Below are 17,794 nucleotides of genomic sequence, written 5' to 3'. Positions count from 1 at the left end.
GCCTTGAAACATGCCGAAACAAAGCCAACAAGAGGCTGGCAGTTAAATCTTTTCTCTATGGGGGGAAGACTAGGGATGGGTACCGGTAATGGCACCGGTTCTGACATAAACGGTAGTAACTAGACCGAAAAGCAGCGCACATTTCGGTGCTTTATTTTGGTGCTTTTTTTTTTTCCTGAGAGGTCGTACACTTTGGATTCTAGCCAATCATTTTACCTCTGCAAGCGTAGTAGGCGGGCCCAGGTACGTACGTTCTTTTAGAGCAGAGCTACAGATTAAAAATGCCCATGGTGAAGCGGTCAAAGTCTGGCTGTACTTCACAGCAAAAGATGCAAACTCAGCAGCCTGCAACAAGTGCTTTAAGGTGATACTGTGCAAAGGAGGTAACACCTCGAATCTGATGAAACACCTGGCGACGCATAGCATTTTGTTAAAAGCCGAGAAATGCGCCGTATTTAATAGCTTGCTGCGAGACCTCACACCGTGCACATCTACTGCGGGTGGGTTGCCTGTTATCGGACCCGGAGTTAGCAACATCCACCAAAAACCCGAAGAGGAGAGTCCTGGCCCCTAGCCCTGCCAGTGTTGCAGAAATGATGACGGATGATGATGGCAGCAGCAGCCGTTCTTCTCTGGGTGAGTACCTTAACCTCCTAAGACCCAAAATCTTCCACGGCATGCATTTTTAATTTCTCTTTGATATTTGGGCATATTGGGGCCTGATGAATGTAAAAACAAAGAATTACCACAGCTTATTTTTTTACCTTATTTTTGTTTTTATGAAAAATAAGAGCCACATATGAGGATATTTGTTTAAAATTCTGAGCAGTATAATGTCCTCGTAAGTGGATATAAGGCCCTTGTAGAGCAAAATTGAGTATTTTGGTCTAAATAACCCAAAATGTGATGTCCACATATGTGGACGCCAGGTCCTAGGAGGTTAATGTTGTCCGTGTGTAATTTACGTTGAGTAGGCTAACCACGTTATTAAATTAATGCATGTAAGGTGAACTAGCAAACACCGTTGTAGTTACATGCGGCTGTCTTCTTGTTTGATGGCAGATACTCCCTTCACCCTGGCCAAAAAGGCTAAAATGACCAAAGGAAAAGTGGAAAACAGTTAAACATGAGAGGTTTTTGGACAAAGTTTGTGTTTTTTTTCCATTGTTTAAGCGCTGCTTCCAGCCAAGAGTGATGCCAAAAAGCTAACATTGTTATCTTTTTACAAAAAAACAGCTGAACATGAGAGGTTTTTGGACCAATTTTGTGTTCTTCATTCTTTAAGCACCAGTTCGAGCATCGTTTAAGCACCGTTTCAAAAGTACTGGTATCGGATAAAACCTAAACGATACCCATCCCTAGAGAAGACATATGCAACAACTCCAGGGAGCAAAATCAAGCAGAGATGCTTAGTCAACAACATAATGAATTACAACACGTTCATCTTGAGAAACTTTAATTAATGGAGATTTGCATCCTCATTTAGATCATGTATGAATGACATTTGCTTATGTTGCTTAAGAGTTCCCTGCAGTATTTTTTTCTATATATTCTATGTAGTGTTTTTACTAAACTTCCTATTTCTGAGCTGGGCTGTGCAGTTTGTCATGTTAATTTCCACTGGTGAGGGACAGACAGACATGTCATATGACACACTGTTAAACCTTGTACTGTGATCTCCCTCAATACGTGAGCCCTGAGGGACTCACTCTAATTATCTGGATTTCACCTAAGATCAAAGAGAGACACCAACATGTGGTTGCTTCCTCTCGCCCGTCCTCCAATCCTCTCTCTGATTTCATGCTGACATTCTAGTCCATCTAGTCCTGCTCTCCCTGTCACCGATCCATCCACCCTCTTCCCATCCTTCCTTCACTTCCTCCCCCCTTCATCACTTGCTCTCTTAAGCTTGCTCGCAGTCCTTCTCCTCACTTTCCACACCTCAACTCCATCTGTCTAACAACTCCCAGCCCTCATCCACCCACCGCCCCTTCTCTCACATTTCATCATCTACTAACCCTCACTCCAGCCTTTGGTTATTTCCTTCCTTCCTTTCATCCTCCTTCCACTCTTCATCAGTTATATATATATATATATATATATATATATATATATATATATATAATTTTTTTGAAAAGGCAACCATTACATCACAAATTGGATGTAGTTAGGCAATTTTCGGCTGTGTGTTTCTACATAAATGAGAACGAGCAGAGTGACCGATACATGAATATTGCCCAGTATACACATCAGTGAGAAAGAGGAGAGCAAATGAAAGCAGCAGGTGAGTATTAGAAGGAAGCCGGGAGGTGGTAGAGATTTAAAAAACAGAAAAAGAAAGGGTAGTTGCAAGCAGGTTAAAGAAAAGAGGGAATGAGTGAGGAAAGATGGATGAAGTAGAGAGGGGTAGTGGTAGAATAAACTGAGTCACGGACTGATCTATGACAGGACAAGGTAAGAAACACAGGGTGCAGCTTGAAGAGATTGGCAGATTTAAGGCGATAGAAGGATGTAGAAAGTAATCTTAAAATAAATTAAGAGGTAAAGAATGAAAGGCGCACTGGCTCGAAGAGGAAACTGGAAAAGAGGAAAAGCTCCTGTCTGAATCTGAAGGCAGGCAATTAAAAGTATAATAAAAAGACAAGACAGCCCCTGGGTTGGGGAAGTAGTCGGGACTGGCAGTCGTGCTGCATTATAACACTTTCAAATACACACACACACACACACACACACACACACGCGAGACAGGCTAAAAAGAAATATATTGCACCAACATGCACCAATGCTCACACACAAAAAGCATGAATATATTGCGGCACACATACAATGAGGGAAACAAAAGGATTGAGATTAAAAAGTACTTTATCAGAAAAAATGATGGATTCTTCAGCTCAGCTTTCAACTGTGTCACTGACAGCTCTGTGTGCGTGCGTGTGTGCGTGTGTGTGTGTGTGTGTGTGTGTGTGTCGTATAAAAAGAAGGAAGGTATCTCAACACAGTCATATATCATGCTCACAAAAATCAAATACATCAGCAATTAACCTCAATAAGTACATTTTAAGCAAGTTTCCTTAAAGCAAATGCTGAAGCACCTGAGCACTGACTCTAACGTGTCCACATTTACTCTGTTGTTGTAAATACGAGCAAAGCCATGTCTTACTTACAATTATAAGCAGGATGAAGTAGATGAAGTTATAGAATGAATGAGCATCCATCACGTAGTACATGATCTCCACCCAGCCCTCCAGAGTGATCACCTACAAACAGAAAGACATTTGACAGTATCTGTTATTTAGTTTTTTATTACTGAATGGAAACTGGAAACCAGAAGAAGCATCTGGCTTGTCTCTATCTGAAGGTATCAGTTCAGCTTTATTTATATAGCACCAAATTACAACAACAGTTGCCTCAAGGTGCTTTATATTGTATAAAAAGACCTTACAATAATACAAAGAAAACAGAGAAAACCCCAATAATCACATGACCCCCTTTCAGCAAGCACTTTGGCAACAGTGAAAGGAAAAACTCCCTTTTAACAGGAAGAAACCTCCAGCAGGACCAGGCGGCCACCTGCTGCGACCGGTTGGGGTGCCATGATCCATCACAAATGCTCACAAACGTATAGACAGTATGCTCTAAATGCAAACATGATGATTTGTAAATGTTAAACAGGGTTATTCTGTGGACGGATCCTTGCTGGAAGTAGTCAGGAGCCTCCTTGATAGGCAGAGTGAAGTGTCCACTACCACTACAACCCAACCCATAACTCTCTGTAAAATGGAGACAATGTGTTTTTACAACTTGATATTAATCTATTTTAATATAGTTTAAACATGTTGATTCAAGTGCTGATTAGGTGTTGTTATGTTTGGACAGAGATATGCAAGCTTCTCTGTTTCCAGTCTTTGTACTTAGCTGGGAAAGAAAAAGAAAAAGCATACAGACTTTTTTCCCAAGTTTTTATTTCTAAAAAGTAAGGTAGATTAAATGTAATTCATTACTCCTGCTCAGATATAGATGTAACCAAGAAAGCAATGGCAGGGAGGTAACTGGTATCAGCTGTTTCACAGCCATCAGTACGTTTCAGTGTGTTGATGTAATACTCTGAATGTTTTCTTGGTTATTTTTGCTGCTGTTGTTTTTGAACAGTATATAAATATTTCCATTATTTTCATTCATATCCATTTATATTTATATGCATTGTGATCATTGCATCCTCCTCTGCTTAGCCAAATCATGGTTGCAGGGGTCCATCCCAGCTGTGACACGGTTGGAGGCAGGATGGCAGGAGGCCAATCATCAGTTACCTTAATACCTAAACCCACACATTTTTGAACCTGTGGGAGAAGCTGGAGAACCTTCACTGACATGCGAAGTCCATATATAAACCCCCACCCAGCCTAATTTAAACCCAGTACCTTGATTTTGGTGAGGCAACATTGCTAATCACTCCAACACACTGCCACCTGGATATGTCTCCCTTGTATTATTTAACAGCATCAGATATCATGAATTATAAAAATGACAGAGGATGAATCATCACACAGTTAAACAGTGTTTTAATTACTCGATTTACTTGTACAGCCTCAGGTTAACAACAAAAAAACCCACCTGAAAGATGACAATCCAGGCAAAGGCAATGTTGTCAAAGTTGATGGCTCCTTTGTGGGGGTTGCTGTACCCAGTATGACACCTGGTGTAGTACTGGTTCCAGTTCACACAGAGCCCTGCTACACTGACGCTGCCGTTGGCCAGGGGCTCGGGGCTCAGACCGATAGACTGGCGATACAGGATGTCATCTTTGTCCAGGCAGCATGTCTTGCCTCCTTCTCGGCGGGCCGGCACATCGGAGCAAGACATGATGCCATTGTCAACAGGAAGGGAGCAGATAAAAGGACGCTCGTCATCCTCATCAGCCATGTAGTAAGGCCGAGGGAGACTGACTCCGCTACTGCTGGAAGAGTCCAGGAAGGAGACGATGATTACAACAGTATCCTAAAAACAAAACATTTCCTTGTACAACGTAATGTTAAAAATGATAAATACACTTTGAAATGGGTCAAAAAAAGAGGGAAAAGGAAAAAACTGAAGAAAAGATACAGATGAAAGACAATCTGAAATCAGTCTTAAATATTTATGAATTGAATGGTGAAAAAATCTGCTTGTCAGAGTCAAAGACATGCAGTTTTAAACATCCAGTCATAGTAAAATCAGCATAAAATGTGTGTATTATAGACAGGAATAGTGTATTTCATCAACAAAGTCTCACATTTAAACCAGGCAGAACAGAAGTCATATTATATGGGTGAAAGAGAATTTCACCCATATACCATACCATTTCGAGGTATTTTTTTAATGAAGATATCTAATAAATGATCAGATAAGAAGAAAACAAAATCATCTCTAAACTTGCCATTCTCATCCATCTGTTTCTTTACAAGTATAGTGGCATGCAAAGAGATGCACACGAGCCTAGATCAAAGCTTCATGTGTAATAGTGCATTTTAAGTTTGTTATATGAGTGCTCACAAGTGGAGAGATGAGTGGATGAAAGGACAGAGATAGAGAGAGAAGATTATGTGTGTAACAGTAAAATTGAAAGAAATACACCACAAGCAGACGCACGCACACAGACACAGAGGCAGGGTGGTAGTGATGGAGACATTTTAACCCTGACACATCTAGCTGACAGTCTGCGGTCTGACTCTGTTTGACAGCCGTTGTCTGTCCGCGGCGCACCGTTTCCGTGTGACGAACATTTTTCTTGATGTAAGATTGATCATGTACTGGCTACAAAGGCAGCCCGAGAACAAGCCGTCAGACTCGCTGTTCAGTCCAGCAATCTGCGTGTTTCTCACACTGAATGTGAAATTTCCCTTTTGGATTTTTTCTTTTTGTGTTTTGCAAACTACAGAAACACAAAAATATTGGAGGCTTTAAAGTCTTCTATGCAAACAGAATTTTAACAATGTGTTCAAAGCCTGACTCAAACCTGTTAAAAACATTTCACAGCAGTGTGATTTATAGTGCTTTTTGCTGAAAAAAATCTTTTGACTGACAAGTTTATTTTGTGTCACCTTCTAAAGCGTGACTTTTAAAGTGTTAAAATCAATTTTTGTCAAGGAGTATGATGGGATTTTATAATGTAGTGCAAATACTTTTTTTTAAATAGAAGAAACCGAATAGTGGAGAGTTTACACATACGTAAGAAGCGAGAGATTGCTGGTTTGATGTCAGGAGGAAGTACAAATCCCCCGCTGGTTGCATCAGGAAGGGCATCAGGCTTAAAAAGCTAGCAAATCAAAACTGTGGAGCAACCTACTGCGGCAACCCCTAGTGAAGGGAGCAGCTGAAAGTACCTTTTAAAAGGAAGAATCTAAAATCACCATTGTCTAGACATAAAAAATATGCACTAGTTTCATCATTGTATTATTGTATCCCGTTGAACGTTTGTGTGGAACTGTGTCCTTGACTTTGATCATTAAAATCGAATCAGTTTTGCTTTGACTCCAAGTGCAAAATTTTAAGAAATTCTTTCAAAGAGTTCCTGATTTAGCGAGACAGCCAGACAGGCAAAAAACAAAATGCGCCGTCATAGACGTGAAAAAAGTTTTTGGGCTACAATGTAGCTTGCCATCGCCAGTGTGTGAATGTGTGTGTGACTGGGTGAATGACTGAATGTAGTGTGAAGTGCTTTGGGGTCCTTAGGGACTAGAAAAGCGCTATACAAATGCAGGCCATTTACCATTTACCAAACATTTATCTCAGCCAGCCCAAGGACTATGTGACCAGTTTTATTTATAAAGCAAACCCAGGGTTCACAAAGTTCACAAAGAGATTACAGATTTAAAAACAAGTACAAGAACTTTAAAAAAGCACAGTAATCAGATTACAATTTTGAGTACCACAGTCGCATTTATCACATTACAGTTTCAATTATGCCATTCATTGCATTACTAAGGATTCTTTCAAGCTTGCATTAAACGCGCCTCTTGCTATGATCAGCAAACTTTACTTCAAACATCTCTTCACGCTAACACAGAGTAAGTAGGGTTCTGTGAGGTCTTATAACCTGAGTGTTATTTATATGTCTATGTTACAGAGTAATGCAAAAGTAAACTAATGGCTAGTGTAACATATTACTTTCTTCTGGGAGTAATATATTAATATTTGTTTGACCTCAATACTCTTAATAACTCTGAGTGATATGAAGGAAAGATACAAAGTACTAGACAGTGCCTACATGTAATGTGGGGACAGCATGTTGTTAGTGGTACCAAACATAAAGTCCACAAGCAGCTACTGTCACTAATAAAAAAGGACCTAACCAGACCAAACTGTGGCCATGTTTCGACCACCTTTCATGTGCTAAACATGTTATTCACGATCTAGCCTGCAAACTGACATCAGCAGCACATTTTTTCCTCAGTTAATTCTAATTTGGTAGCTCGTCCAGCAGGGTGCATGACAAGATGAAGAAAATGCAGACAAGAAGACGTTAGATAAGCAGACTTTAAAAGAAAAGCTAATACGGTCTGGCGCTGGTGTTATGCAGCAGGCTGCTGTCTGGTTCAGCGTGACCGTCTGCTCTGCCTGTTATAGAACGCTGATGCTACTTCTCAATTTATGACTTGATTAGCTGCGTCCAAGAAAAAGTCTGTGTTTAATGAAACCAAGAAAATGTAAGACACACGATACAAAAGCAGTTGACAAAGGAGTAAAGCTGAAATGATGAAAAGAGAAGACAATAAACCAAACACGAGGAGGAAGAGAGTAAATGTGATCGTTTTGGCAATATTAGGAAAATGAAAAGATAGAGGCTGAAAAAAAGAGCGAAGCTGTGTGTGATTTTATTTCAGTGTGAGGTAGGGTTGCTATTTAGAAGGCAGACCAGAGAACGACATACTGGTTAGCAATTACAATTGACCTGGTATTTATGATGACTCAATAGAAGCAGCATAGTAACTACTCTCTGTCTAACACACTCTGTGTATTTGTAGGTCTTTGTATTGCTTCCACTGACTCTGTCCCTGCGTACTGCAGGCTCAAAAGAAGCTATTAACAAGCCAAAAAACATGATCCATATATCCAGCATAACACTGGATATTTTTGACCAGGTTTTGTCCATGTGCACTGATTCTAGTTGAAACAGGTATTTTTAACCCAAATGTCTGAAGCTAAGACAGTAGCTCTGGTAGGTATTAACCACGTATGCCCTTCCACTGAACTTTGTAAGTGTGTTTTAAGCTAAACTTTGTTTCAGTTTAGCTTCGGTTTACTGTAGAGTCTCTGGTTTACCAGCAGAGGTTCATAAAATTCTGTTAGCATGCTCCTAAGCAAACATCAGATCATCAGTAGATATTTGCCACCTCATATTGTCTTGGATAATAACCCAATAAATCTGTACCTAATATAGTGTTACCAAGATATACTTATACCATGCATTTACACATCGTAGCACAGGAATGATAAAGCTGTCTATCAGAACGATTGATTTGTCAGTGGACAGCAAATATTGTGTCATTTCTGCTGAATTCCCTGTTATGCTGTGTGCTCCTCGCATAACTTAAAAATTTCAGTTTATTTAACTAAGAAAATGCATGCTAGATATCTAAAAGTACAAAAGAGGCAGCTTTATCTCACTCAAAAATATTACTTCCCTCATCCCCAACTGGTCAGAGGATGGCTGCCCCTCCCTGAGTCTGGGGGTTTCTTCCTATTAAAAGGAATATGTCTCTGTGAAGGTTCTCAGTCATCCAGGTCATCGTAGTCAAAGGAGCTTGCAAAGAAAAGCATCTGGATTTCTTTCAGTTACTTGAAGACGTTTCACCTCTCATCCGAGAAGCTTCTTCAGTTCTAAGGTCAAATGGTGGAGAGTCCCAGATATAAACCTAGTGGGAGTATCCCCCCACAGAGGGACAAAAGGACCCCCTGATGATCCTCTAATCGCCTGAGCCAAGGTGTGAAACTGGGTGTGGGTCCCAGTCAGCCAGAGTTTCGGGTGAGCTCACTGTGAAACCTGGCCCCACCTTATCATGCGAATTCCTGAGATCAGATGGCCTCTGTGGGGGGAAACTCCCAATAGGTTTATATCTGGGACTCTCCACCATTTGACCTTAGAACTGAAGAAGCTTCTCGGATGAGAGGTGAAACGTCTTCAAGTAACTGAAAGAAGTCCAGATGCTTTTCTTTGCAAGCTCCTTTGACTATTAAAAGGAAGTTTTTCCTTCCCAATGTTCGCAAGTCCTTCCTCAAAGGGGGTCGTTTGATTGTTGGGGCTCTCTCTGTATTATTGTAGGGTCTTTATCTTACAATATACAGCATCCTGAAGCTAGTTCTATTGTGATTTGCCATTATATAAATAAAACTGATATGAAGTATCTCACTGACTCTCTCTGGACATCTCACTACAGAGACATTAGTTTTTAGGGGTATTTCCATGCTCATGTTCCTCTTAGGGATGTAAATGTGCAGTGTATTGTCTGCACAAATGAGCATGTGTTCCCAGATATACCCCTGTGTTGTTCATCCTTTTCACAGTCCTTACTGGAGGTATGAGAAGAACAAGTAAATATGAGAAAAATGTGACAGACAGCCAACCATCCACAAGTCCCAACCTCTGTGCACGACTGAGCCAACATCCGCTGACAGCAGATATCACAGCCTCGCTCATTATCAGTTTGGACATCAGCTGTGTGTTCCTGTAGGTGATTATGTTCGTCACCAGAGAGTGTCAGACAGACAGCAGTCATTTCACAGCTGAAGAGATGTTGGACTCCTGACAGAAGAGGCACCAGCTAAAGCAGCTGTTTCATACCTCTTGCTCTTGTTTCTGGAAACCTGGCAGTGTGAATTACAACCGTCACACACTGTTTACATCAGCTCTCTGACAAAAAAGGGGTGGAAAAAGAGTACCTGTGCGAATGTTTTACCAAAATTGGATGACATTATTGAGATTTACTCAGGGAGATCAGGGCATCCCATGATTACATCCCCTCTCCATTTCATCTCAGAATTGGTTACTATGGTGATGACCTACCCCAAAGCCTCTCATCAGATCATTATTTTCTTTCCGGGCTTGTAAGTGCGAACCGTCGTCCAGCCCACTCTGTGCAGCCAAACTGGCCCAATCAAATGCTTGGCCTCAGATCTGGTCTCCCCAGGCATTTCCTTACCGCTAACAGAATCCCAGTTATTGTCTGAGCTCTGTGTTTGCACAGTGGTATTAGCTGTACTCTTAATCATAGACATGGTTAGGAACAAACAACACCTGTTTAGCTTTAAGCTTCTAATTCTGATTTGCTATTTCCTACCAGGGAAAATGAACTGTCATAATTTATGACTAATTAAGAAGCGCTGACTATTAAAAATCTCTTAATTTTGCTGTGAAAAATACAAGTGAGCAGATAATGAATAAAAGCCAGCTGGTATTAGGTCATTTTTTACCTTTGGGCCACTTTATTTTATCATTCTTTTCTATACAAGCGTTCCGAGACAGTATTAGTATTAGGAGATAACATTTAAATCACAAAAATATCATGACAATATAAAAAGTGAACAAAAAGGATCTAATTCATTTCAACTAATTAAGTATAATGGCAGTTCAGCTCAAGGTGTCCTGGATCTAGGAACCCAGTGTTTGTGTTTCCTGGTTTTTGCATTTCGTCTCATTTAGTGTTTTTTATTTGTGTTTTTCATCTTTAGTGTTTTGTGGTTTCTGGTCTTTAGGTTTTGTTACTGTGCCTTGTGTTCCACGTGTCACGTCCAGTCAGTTATGCTCTCATGTCTGTTCTTCCCCAGTTCCGGTGTCAAGTCCGCATCTTAATCTGTGTGTCATGTTTCCTGTTTTATTTTGGTAGTTGCTCTTCTTGTGTATAGTGTGCTAAGTTTTGCTTCCTCCCTCGTAGTACACACACCTATGGTGTCAATTTCAAACTCCTTGGTCACCGTGTTCTTGAGTTATTGCATTCAGAAAATTTTCAGAAAACTTGAACTCTGACCTTGACCTTAAAGTCAAGATCACTGAGTTTCAAACTCAGATTTTTAGTAACTGCACCTATGGTATCAATTTGAATCTTCTACGTTGCCTTGTCCACTAGTTATTGCATTGACAAGAATTTCAGAAAACATGACCTCTAACCTTGAGGTTGATGTCAGTGAAAATCAAAGTCATTCATTATTTTTAGTAACTTCACCTATGATATCAATTTGAAGCTCCTACATCGCATCACATTAATTGCCAACTTAGATCTTCACGCCTCCCACCCATCAGCTGAGGGAGTAAAAGTACAGGCAATCCTGGCAGTCTGTCACTCATCAGGAGTTTTTGGTACAGCACTTTCTTTGCAATCATTTTCACCTCGCAACCTCCAGGAATTACTACCAACCAATCATGGAATACACATTTTTCCCTAGTAACCGGTGGTTATATCATGTCCAAGGGACAACACTTGCATGACATAAGTGAAAAACCTCAATAGCAACTTAAATAAGGAATGGTTCAGAGTTCCTGGATTAAGCCTATTAAATAAATCAAAAGATAGATTTTAACTCCAATCTTTAAAGTAGACGGTGTCTGACTCCTGAAGCCAAACTGGGAGCAAGTTCCACTGGAAAGGAAGAAATCAACAACTGCTTACAAACTTAGGCACAATTAACTGATTTTAAATACACAGTACTACTTTACAGCTGATTTTAACAATATTCCAATGCATTTAAGATTAATTTTAGGCAATTCAGCCTCCAATTAAAATTCAACTTTAAAACAACACATATTAGGAATCTTGAGCCAAACACACAAAATGTTGTTACTGAGGTTCTCACAACTAGAAAAAGTATGAAACTTAAAGAATATTCCTTACTAGTATTAGTAGTATCAATTTTCTAAAATAACAACAACTACCAAAAACAAAAGGCATTAAAATATACTGACAACAGCCTAGGTTACCATGTGTTGTAAGACTGCTGTTTGACCTTCACATCAGATGGACAGAACGAACTGCCCCGGTGCCCATCTCCCTCACATGTAAATGCACTCTGTACCACTCGAAAATCATTTTTCATTTTAGTTTAGTTTGTAGCAACTGAAAATAAAATAATTCATAATTATAATAAAGGTCAATCAAATGGACCAATATGGCAAGGCCATGATGATCCACTTGGTAAAATAAATCCGCTTGGCATCTTTCTTGGCCTTAAGACAACAATTCTGATGCCTAAAGATCCAAACGGGACACACAAAAAAAAAAAAAAAAAATCATTTTTCAACATGTGATGTAGTCCAGTGACTTAAACAGAGGGTCCTGAATGTTTGGAACAAATGCTATGGCCCCACAGCCAGATGTTCTCAGATGTGGCATTAAAATGGAGAGGATGCTTGCTCCATGCATTTGCATGTCTTAAACCTAACTCTGGTCTCTTTTTAAATCTACCCAAATTAAAGTGTAAAAGAAAAATCAAATCAAGTCTGCACGTGAGTCTCAAGAAATTACACTAAAAAGACACATGATTAAAATAATTTAACTATTAAACATTTTTGCATGAGAACTGTGAAATTGCTGAATTAAAGAACTTGGCATCAAGACAAGCTTTTTTAAATCACCAAACTTTTCATTTTGGGTAGAAGCTGAAGGTTGCTGACATATGAGTGACAGCTGGTGTTTCTGCTGCTCTGCACAAACACATGCATTACACAGTCCAATGCCCAGAAATACAAAAAAGCAAGTAGTACTCCATGAGCAGAGAATGAGCCTAAATCTACTACAAAGCATTTGCACTTCACACAGCAAAATCTCCAGTGTTAAATTAACACTGGAGAGTGTCTATATGGGTCCACACCTCTGAGTGTTAAATACAACACTGTTGAGTGTTAAATTAACACTTTTGACAGTGTTATATGTTTAAAAGTAACCTAGTCAGTTTTGAAGATTAACAATGGCTAACACTGAGCAGTGCTGATTTTCTAACACTGGAAAATAACTCAAAATGTTAGAAATATTCCAGTGTTAGAAAATCAGCACTGCTCAGTGTTAGCCATTGTTAATCTTCAAAACTGACTAGGTTACTTTTAAACATATAACACTGTCAAAAGTGTTAATTTAACACTCAGAGGTGTGGACCCATATAGACACTCTCCAGTGTTAATTTAACACTGGAGATTTTGCTGTGCACTAAAGCAACATGACAGAAGAGTAATTGAATTTCTGATACCGCCAACCAAAATAAACACCCCACAGCCATTGGGACACGGAACAGTACTCTTGAAAAGTATATACGAAAAATACAATAAACTGTGCAATACTATTAAACTATACAGGTAAGATATGGCGTTATTTTTGTGCCACTATTCTGAGCGCACGTAAAATAAGTTGCAGGTGCAAGTGCTGCATTTTGAGGAGAAATTTATTTTGAGCAAAGAAAAGCTAAATCTCAGTGAACAAAATTCATTGCTGCGTGCAAAAAATGTATTTCAGTGTTTGCTATTATCCACACACACACAACAGCAGCCCCTCTCGCTCAGTTTTTGCATTTGCGCTCGCTCGCAATGTGTTGCTTGCGCTCTCAACATTTCTGCCGGTGCGCGTTCAACTCTTTCTGTACACTGTTATATTTGTGCCACAAAACCAGTTTGAAATATTACTCTGTCTGGGTCACAAAATGTGTGCTATGCATAAGTGCTCTAACGTTTTCGGAGATGCCTGTTACCTGGTGGTGTAGTTGGTGATTTCTTTGTCAGTTCAGCCTTATATATCATGTTTAACCCGAGTGACCACCCGGTCAGCTGGTGGGTAACAGGCATCTCTGAAAACTTTAGAGCACTTATGCAAATATGAGATGTCTTGATGAATCGAGCAGATATTTGAAGTTTACACAGCACCATTCTCGCATGAAAATATCTTAAAAGTTTATTTTGTGACCCAGACAGAGTAATATTTCAAACTCCGCCACTCTGTGTTCCTCCGCCACTGCCTCGTTTGAGTTTTGGACGAAATGGATTCTGGGATATTGCATTTTGTCATTTCGAGCCGATTGGAGACCAAAACAGCCAATCAGATTTTTTTTGCATCCAAGTCTGTGATTGGTTTTGTGGCACAAATATAACGGTGTACAGAAAGAGTTGAGCGCGCACAGGCAGAAATGTTGAGAGCGCAAGCAACACATTGCGAGCAAGTGCAAATGCAAAAACTGAGCGACAGGGGCTGCTATTGTGTGTGTGTGTGTGTGTGTGTGTGTGTGTGTGTGTGTGTGTGTGTGTGTGTGTGTGTGTGTGTGTGTGGATAATAGCAAACACTGAAATACATTTTTTGCATGCAGCAATGAATTTTGTTCACTGAGATTTAGCTTTTCTTTGCTCAAAATAAATTTCTCCTCAAAATGCAACACTTGCACCTGCAACTTATTTTACGTGCGCTCAGAATAGTGGCACAAAAATAACGCCGTAGTAAGAGAGGTTAACTAAGAAACAGCAAAAGGATAAAGGCACAGTCCACCTAAAGCTTAGACCTTTTCTGAAATTCAGATACAGTACTCTGTACAGCTATGAAGTGTGTGCATGTATCAGTTCTTAGTTTTTTTATTTGTTTTCTTCTTGCACCCTTTCTAATATTCTAATATTTGTTTGAATTTTTAAAAAGTAGAGGGATGAGTATATGAATAAGGGTGCGAAGAGCAGGGGGTGATTTGTCACAACATACGCAGTCATTTTGTTTATATATTTGCAAGCAATGTATTTATAAGCTTGCTCTCCCATTCACGATTTCAGATTCATAACTTTATTGCAATTATACTGCTTCATCTCCTTTGAAATTTCTGCTGGTTAAAGGCCAAAAATTGGACTCGGTCACTCTGAAGTTCAGTTACAGTCAGTCTTTTGCTATTCACCACCTTGAATATAGTGGCTGTGATGAATATGTATGTATGTGGCTAGAGACCGGCCACATATCTATTACTCCAAAGATGGGGAAGAAGAGAAGTCGTAAGTGTTTATGTGCACTGGAGGCAAATTTGAATTCGTGCCTGCACCTTCACTCGCAAGATATGAAAGATCACAACTGTAATTTCTCACCTGAGAAAGGTCCCCTTCACCCAAGAAGTGAAAACATTAACAAAAGTGACAACGTGATATCGCTGCAATTACTTGTCAGTAGAACAAGAACAAGTCTGAACAACAGCTAACAGCAGCTAACATTATGCTGTCCCTCTGATAAACAGTTTGATTACATTCTCACATCACATGAGAATTTATTCACTAAATGTCATGCCAGCAATGCTAGCAATACTTCAAAGACAGTTTAACACCATCTAATAGCAGCGAACAGAGGCTAACACCTGCTAACAGAGGCCAACGGGAGCTAACAAGTGGTAACAGCAGCACTTACTGACAGAAAAGTTCAAGATATCCTCAACAGCTCACCTCAGTATCACTTTCCTTTCACAAAGTGTTACAGCCTCCTCCAGAATAAATATATGTTGACACTCGGAATATTGACAGCTGAGGTAAACAGCTGACTTACAGCCTAGCATCACTACAGATTAATGGTGGACAGAGTTATTTGTGAGTAATGTGAGAAAATTACTGTGAGAATTAGGAATGGTAAGAACAGACTTCAGTTGACTGCAATCTACTGACATCTAGTGGTAAGATTTTAGACACTGTATCTTTAACTATATTGTACTTTAACGCTTGATTTTGAAGTGCAACTTATATGCCAAGAATTGCCGTCTTGCCCATGGCACATGTCCTAAACATTTCCTTCAGCATTTTCTAGTATGACTCAGATTTCAGTGCTCCATGACAACTGGTGTTATTTCCTCAAACAGAATACATCTTATTCAAACCAATAAGTTCAAATATGGTCTTGTTGTTTGGGATTGACTGGTACATGTCGCATTCTTGTGTGATCTCTGTTGGTCGATCGTTTCTGTGGAGGGTGAACATGATTTTGAATTTCTTCCATTTATAGACGATCTCTGTGAATTGTGGTTGTGTGTTGGAATCTAAAGTCTTTAGAGATACTTCTATAACCTTTCCTTGTCTGGTGAGTTTGAATATTACAGCATTGTGAAACCTAAAAGAGTTACGTTCAGTCACCCCTTCTCCATCTATTTCATTTTGCCAAACATGTTTAAGCTACAGTACCTGGAATTTCTCGATCCTACGTCTCTGCAGTTTATTGCAGAAACGCTGATACAATCTTGATGACTTGGCAGAAAATGGGTGAGAGAGAAGCAGTGAAGAAGAGTGTCAGCCTTTTAATTAAGTGGCAGATTTGATTATGAGGTAATGATATTTGCTTTGTGCAAATTTTAGTTTGCCATCAGCCTCATTATATTAGCACTTGAGAGACGGGGCCAGAGGGAGGCTTAATCTCACACTATGGAAATATGAGTGAATTGAATAGATGATGTAATTAATCTTCTAGAGTCACGCAGAGGGAGGGCAGGTAATGAGAGGAGAGGTGACAGACCTATTTACACATACAGAAACTGACACACGTATAAATTGCGGGTACAGTGTGTATTTTGATTCATGTGCTATTCAAGAAGTTACATCATTGACACAATTACCGTAATAAAGAAACACACACAGAGGTGACAGTGTGTAGTCGTCAGACTCACACACGCCCTGTCAGAGGGATTAATGTTCAAGAAGACAGAATGTGCATCACATGGTCTCACACTCTTTTCCACACTCAGACGGAGTAGGCGGTGACTCACAGTGTGAAGTTCTCCTCGGGGTAGCAGCGGTTTCTCAGCAGCCCTGCCCACAGCTGCACTCCTATGATGCCGAAGATGAAGAAGACGAAAAAGCAGAGGAGAAGGACGTTACCCAGCATGGGCAGTGTGTCGAGCAGCAGGTTCACCAGGATACGCATGCCTGGAGAGAGACAGACAAATACTTATGTGATGACACATCCCGCACAGCTCTATGGCTGACTTTACTTTATGATCTAAACGGAGCAATGGCGTTCCCATCCACTTGCTACGAAGCTTTATAGGAAGATTGTGTACAGGTAAAGAACAGCACACAAGAGGAAAGAGGAGGAATCATTTACTCATTTTATTTGCAGCATGAGGAGAAAAAATACCTATAAGTAATTACACACCAGCAGGAGAGCACCGAATCACAGCTGACTTATGCATATACAGTAATAAACCGACCTTAATTAGTGAACTGTTGTGAGCTGAACAGCAGTAATATTAGCACTACAAAGCATTACGAGCTTGGAAAGCATCGATGCAGTTCTGTTATTGATTTACTAGTAATGACTTTACTCTTGCCCCAAATCCCTATTTGACTTAAATAAAACAGTAAAAAAACACAAAAAACACAAAACAACCTTTTTGTTCACAGTCAAGAGATTATTTGTCTTCTCAAACCTTGTAAGAGTCTTTCAAAGGATTTCTTTGGACATTGGCTGCTCATTTTTAGTCCAGCCCTTGTGTCTGAGCACTTTTAGTGCAGCTCAGGGCATGAACCCAGGTTGTTTCTGTTCAGGATAGAAAACTTAGCAAAAAAGTATATACAAATTGTATCCTTAACCACCTTTGTTTTTGGCAGCTTGTTGTAAAACCACATTATTTGTTTCTTTTCAGCTGACCTGTAAAAAAATGCCAAAGATAACACACGTTGGCATAAAATAGTATTTTGTACTATCAACCAAGTAACCAACAAGGTGATTTACAAACAAAGTAAGCTGCAAACTTGCCACATGTGAGCATTGTACTGTGTCTTTAAAAAATTAAGGACACTGGACAAGTACTGTTATCTTTCTGTTACAATTAACCTCTTTTC

The 17,794-nt window shown here is 39.8% G+C and overlaps 1 protein-coding gene across 3 annotated transcripts in view; it reads right to left on the bottom strand.

Moving 5' to 3' along the window:
• LOC113024643 (voltage-dependent T-type calcium channel subunit alpha-1I-like) overlaps window positions 1–17,794 on the bottom strand; it is a 264,807-nt gene that overhangs the window by 94,579 nt on the left and 152,434 nt on the right. The window contains exons 6-9 of one of the 3 annotated variants that reach the window (XM_026171858.1): window positions 16,717–16,876; window positions 16,139–16,201; window positions 4,612–4,951; window positions 3,165–3,257 (exon numbers count right to left, since the gene is read on the bottom strand). In XM_026171858.1, the coding sequence (XP_026027643.1) occupies window positions 3,165–3,257; window positions 4,612–4,951; window positions 16,139–16,201; window positions 16,717–16,876 (656 nt within the window). Of the gene's footprint in view, window positions 1–3,164; window positions 3,258–4,611; window positions 4,955–16,138; window positions 16,202–16,716; window positions 16,877–17,794 lie in introns of all 3 variants that reach the window. The other 2 variants (XM_026171859.1, XM_026171860.1) reach the window with 2 other exon arrangements.

This window comes from Astatotilapia calliptera, chromosome 6, assembly GCF_900246225.1.
Source record: "Astatotilapia calliptera chromosome 6, fAstCal1.2, whole genome shotgun sequence".
NCBI classification, from domain to species: domain Eukaryota; kingdom Metazoa; phylum Chordata; class Actinopteri; order Cichliformes; family Cichlidae; genus Astatotilapia; species Astatotilapia calliptera.
This window is presented reverse-complemented; position numbering and strand designations above follow the sequence as displayed.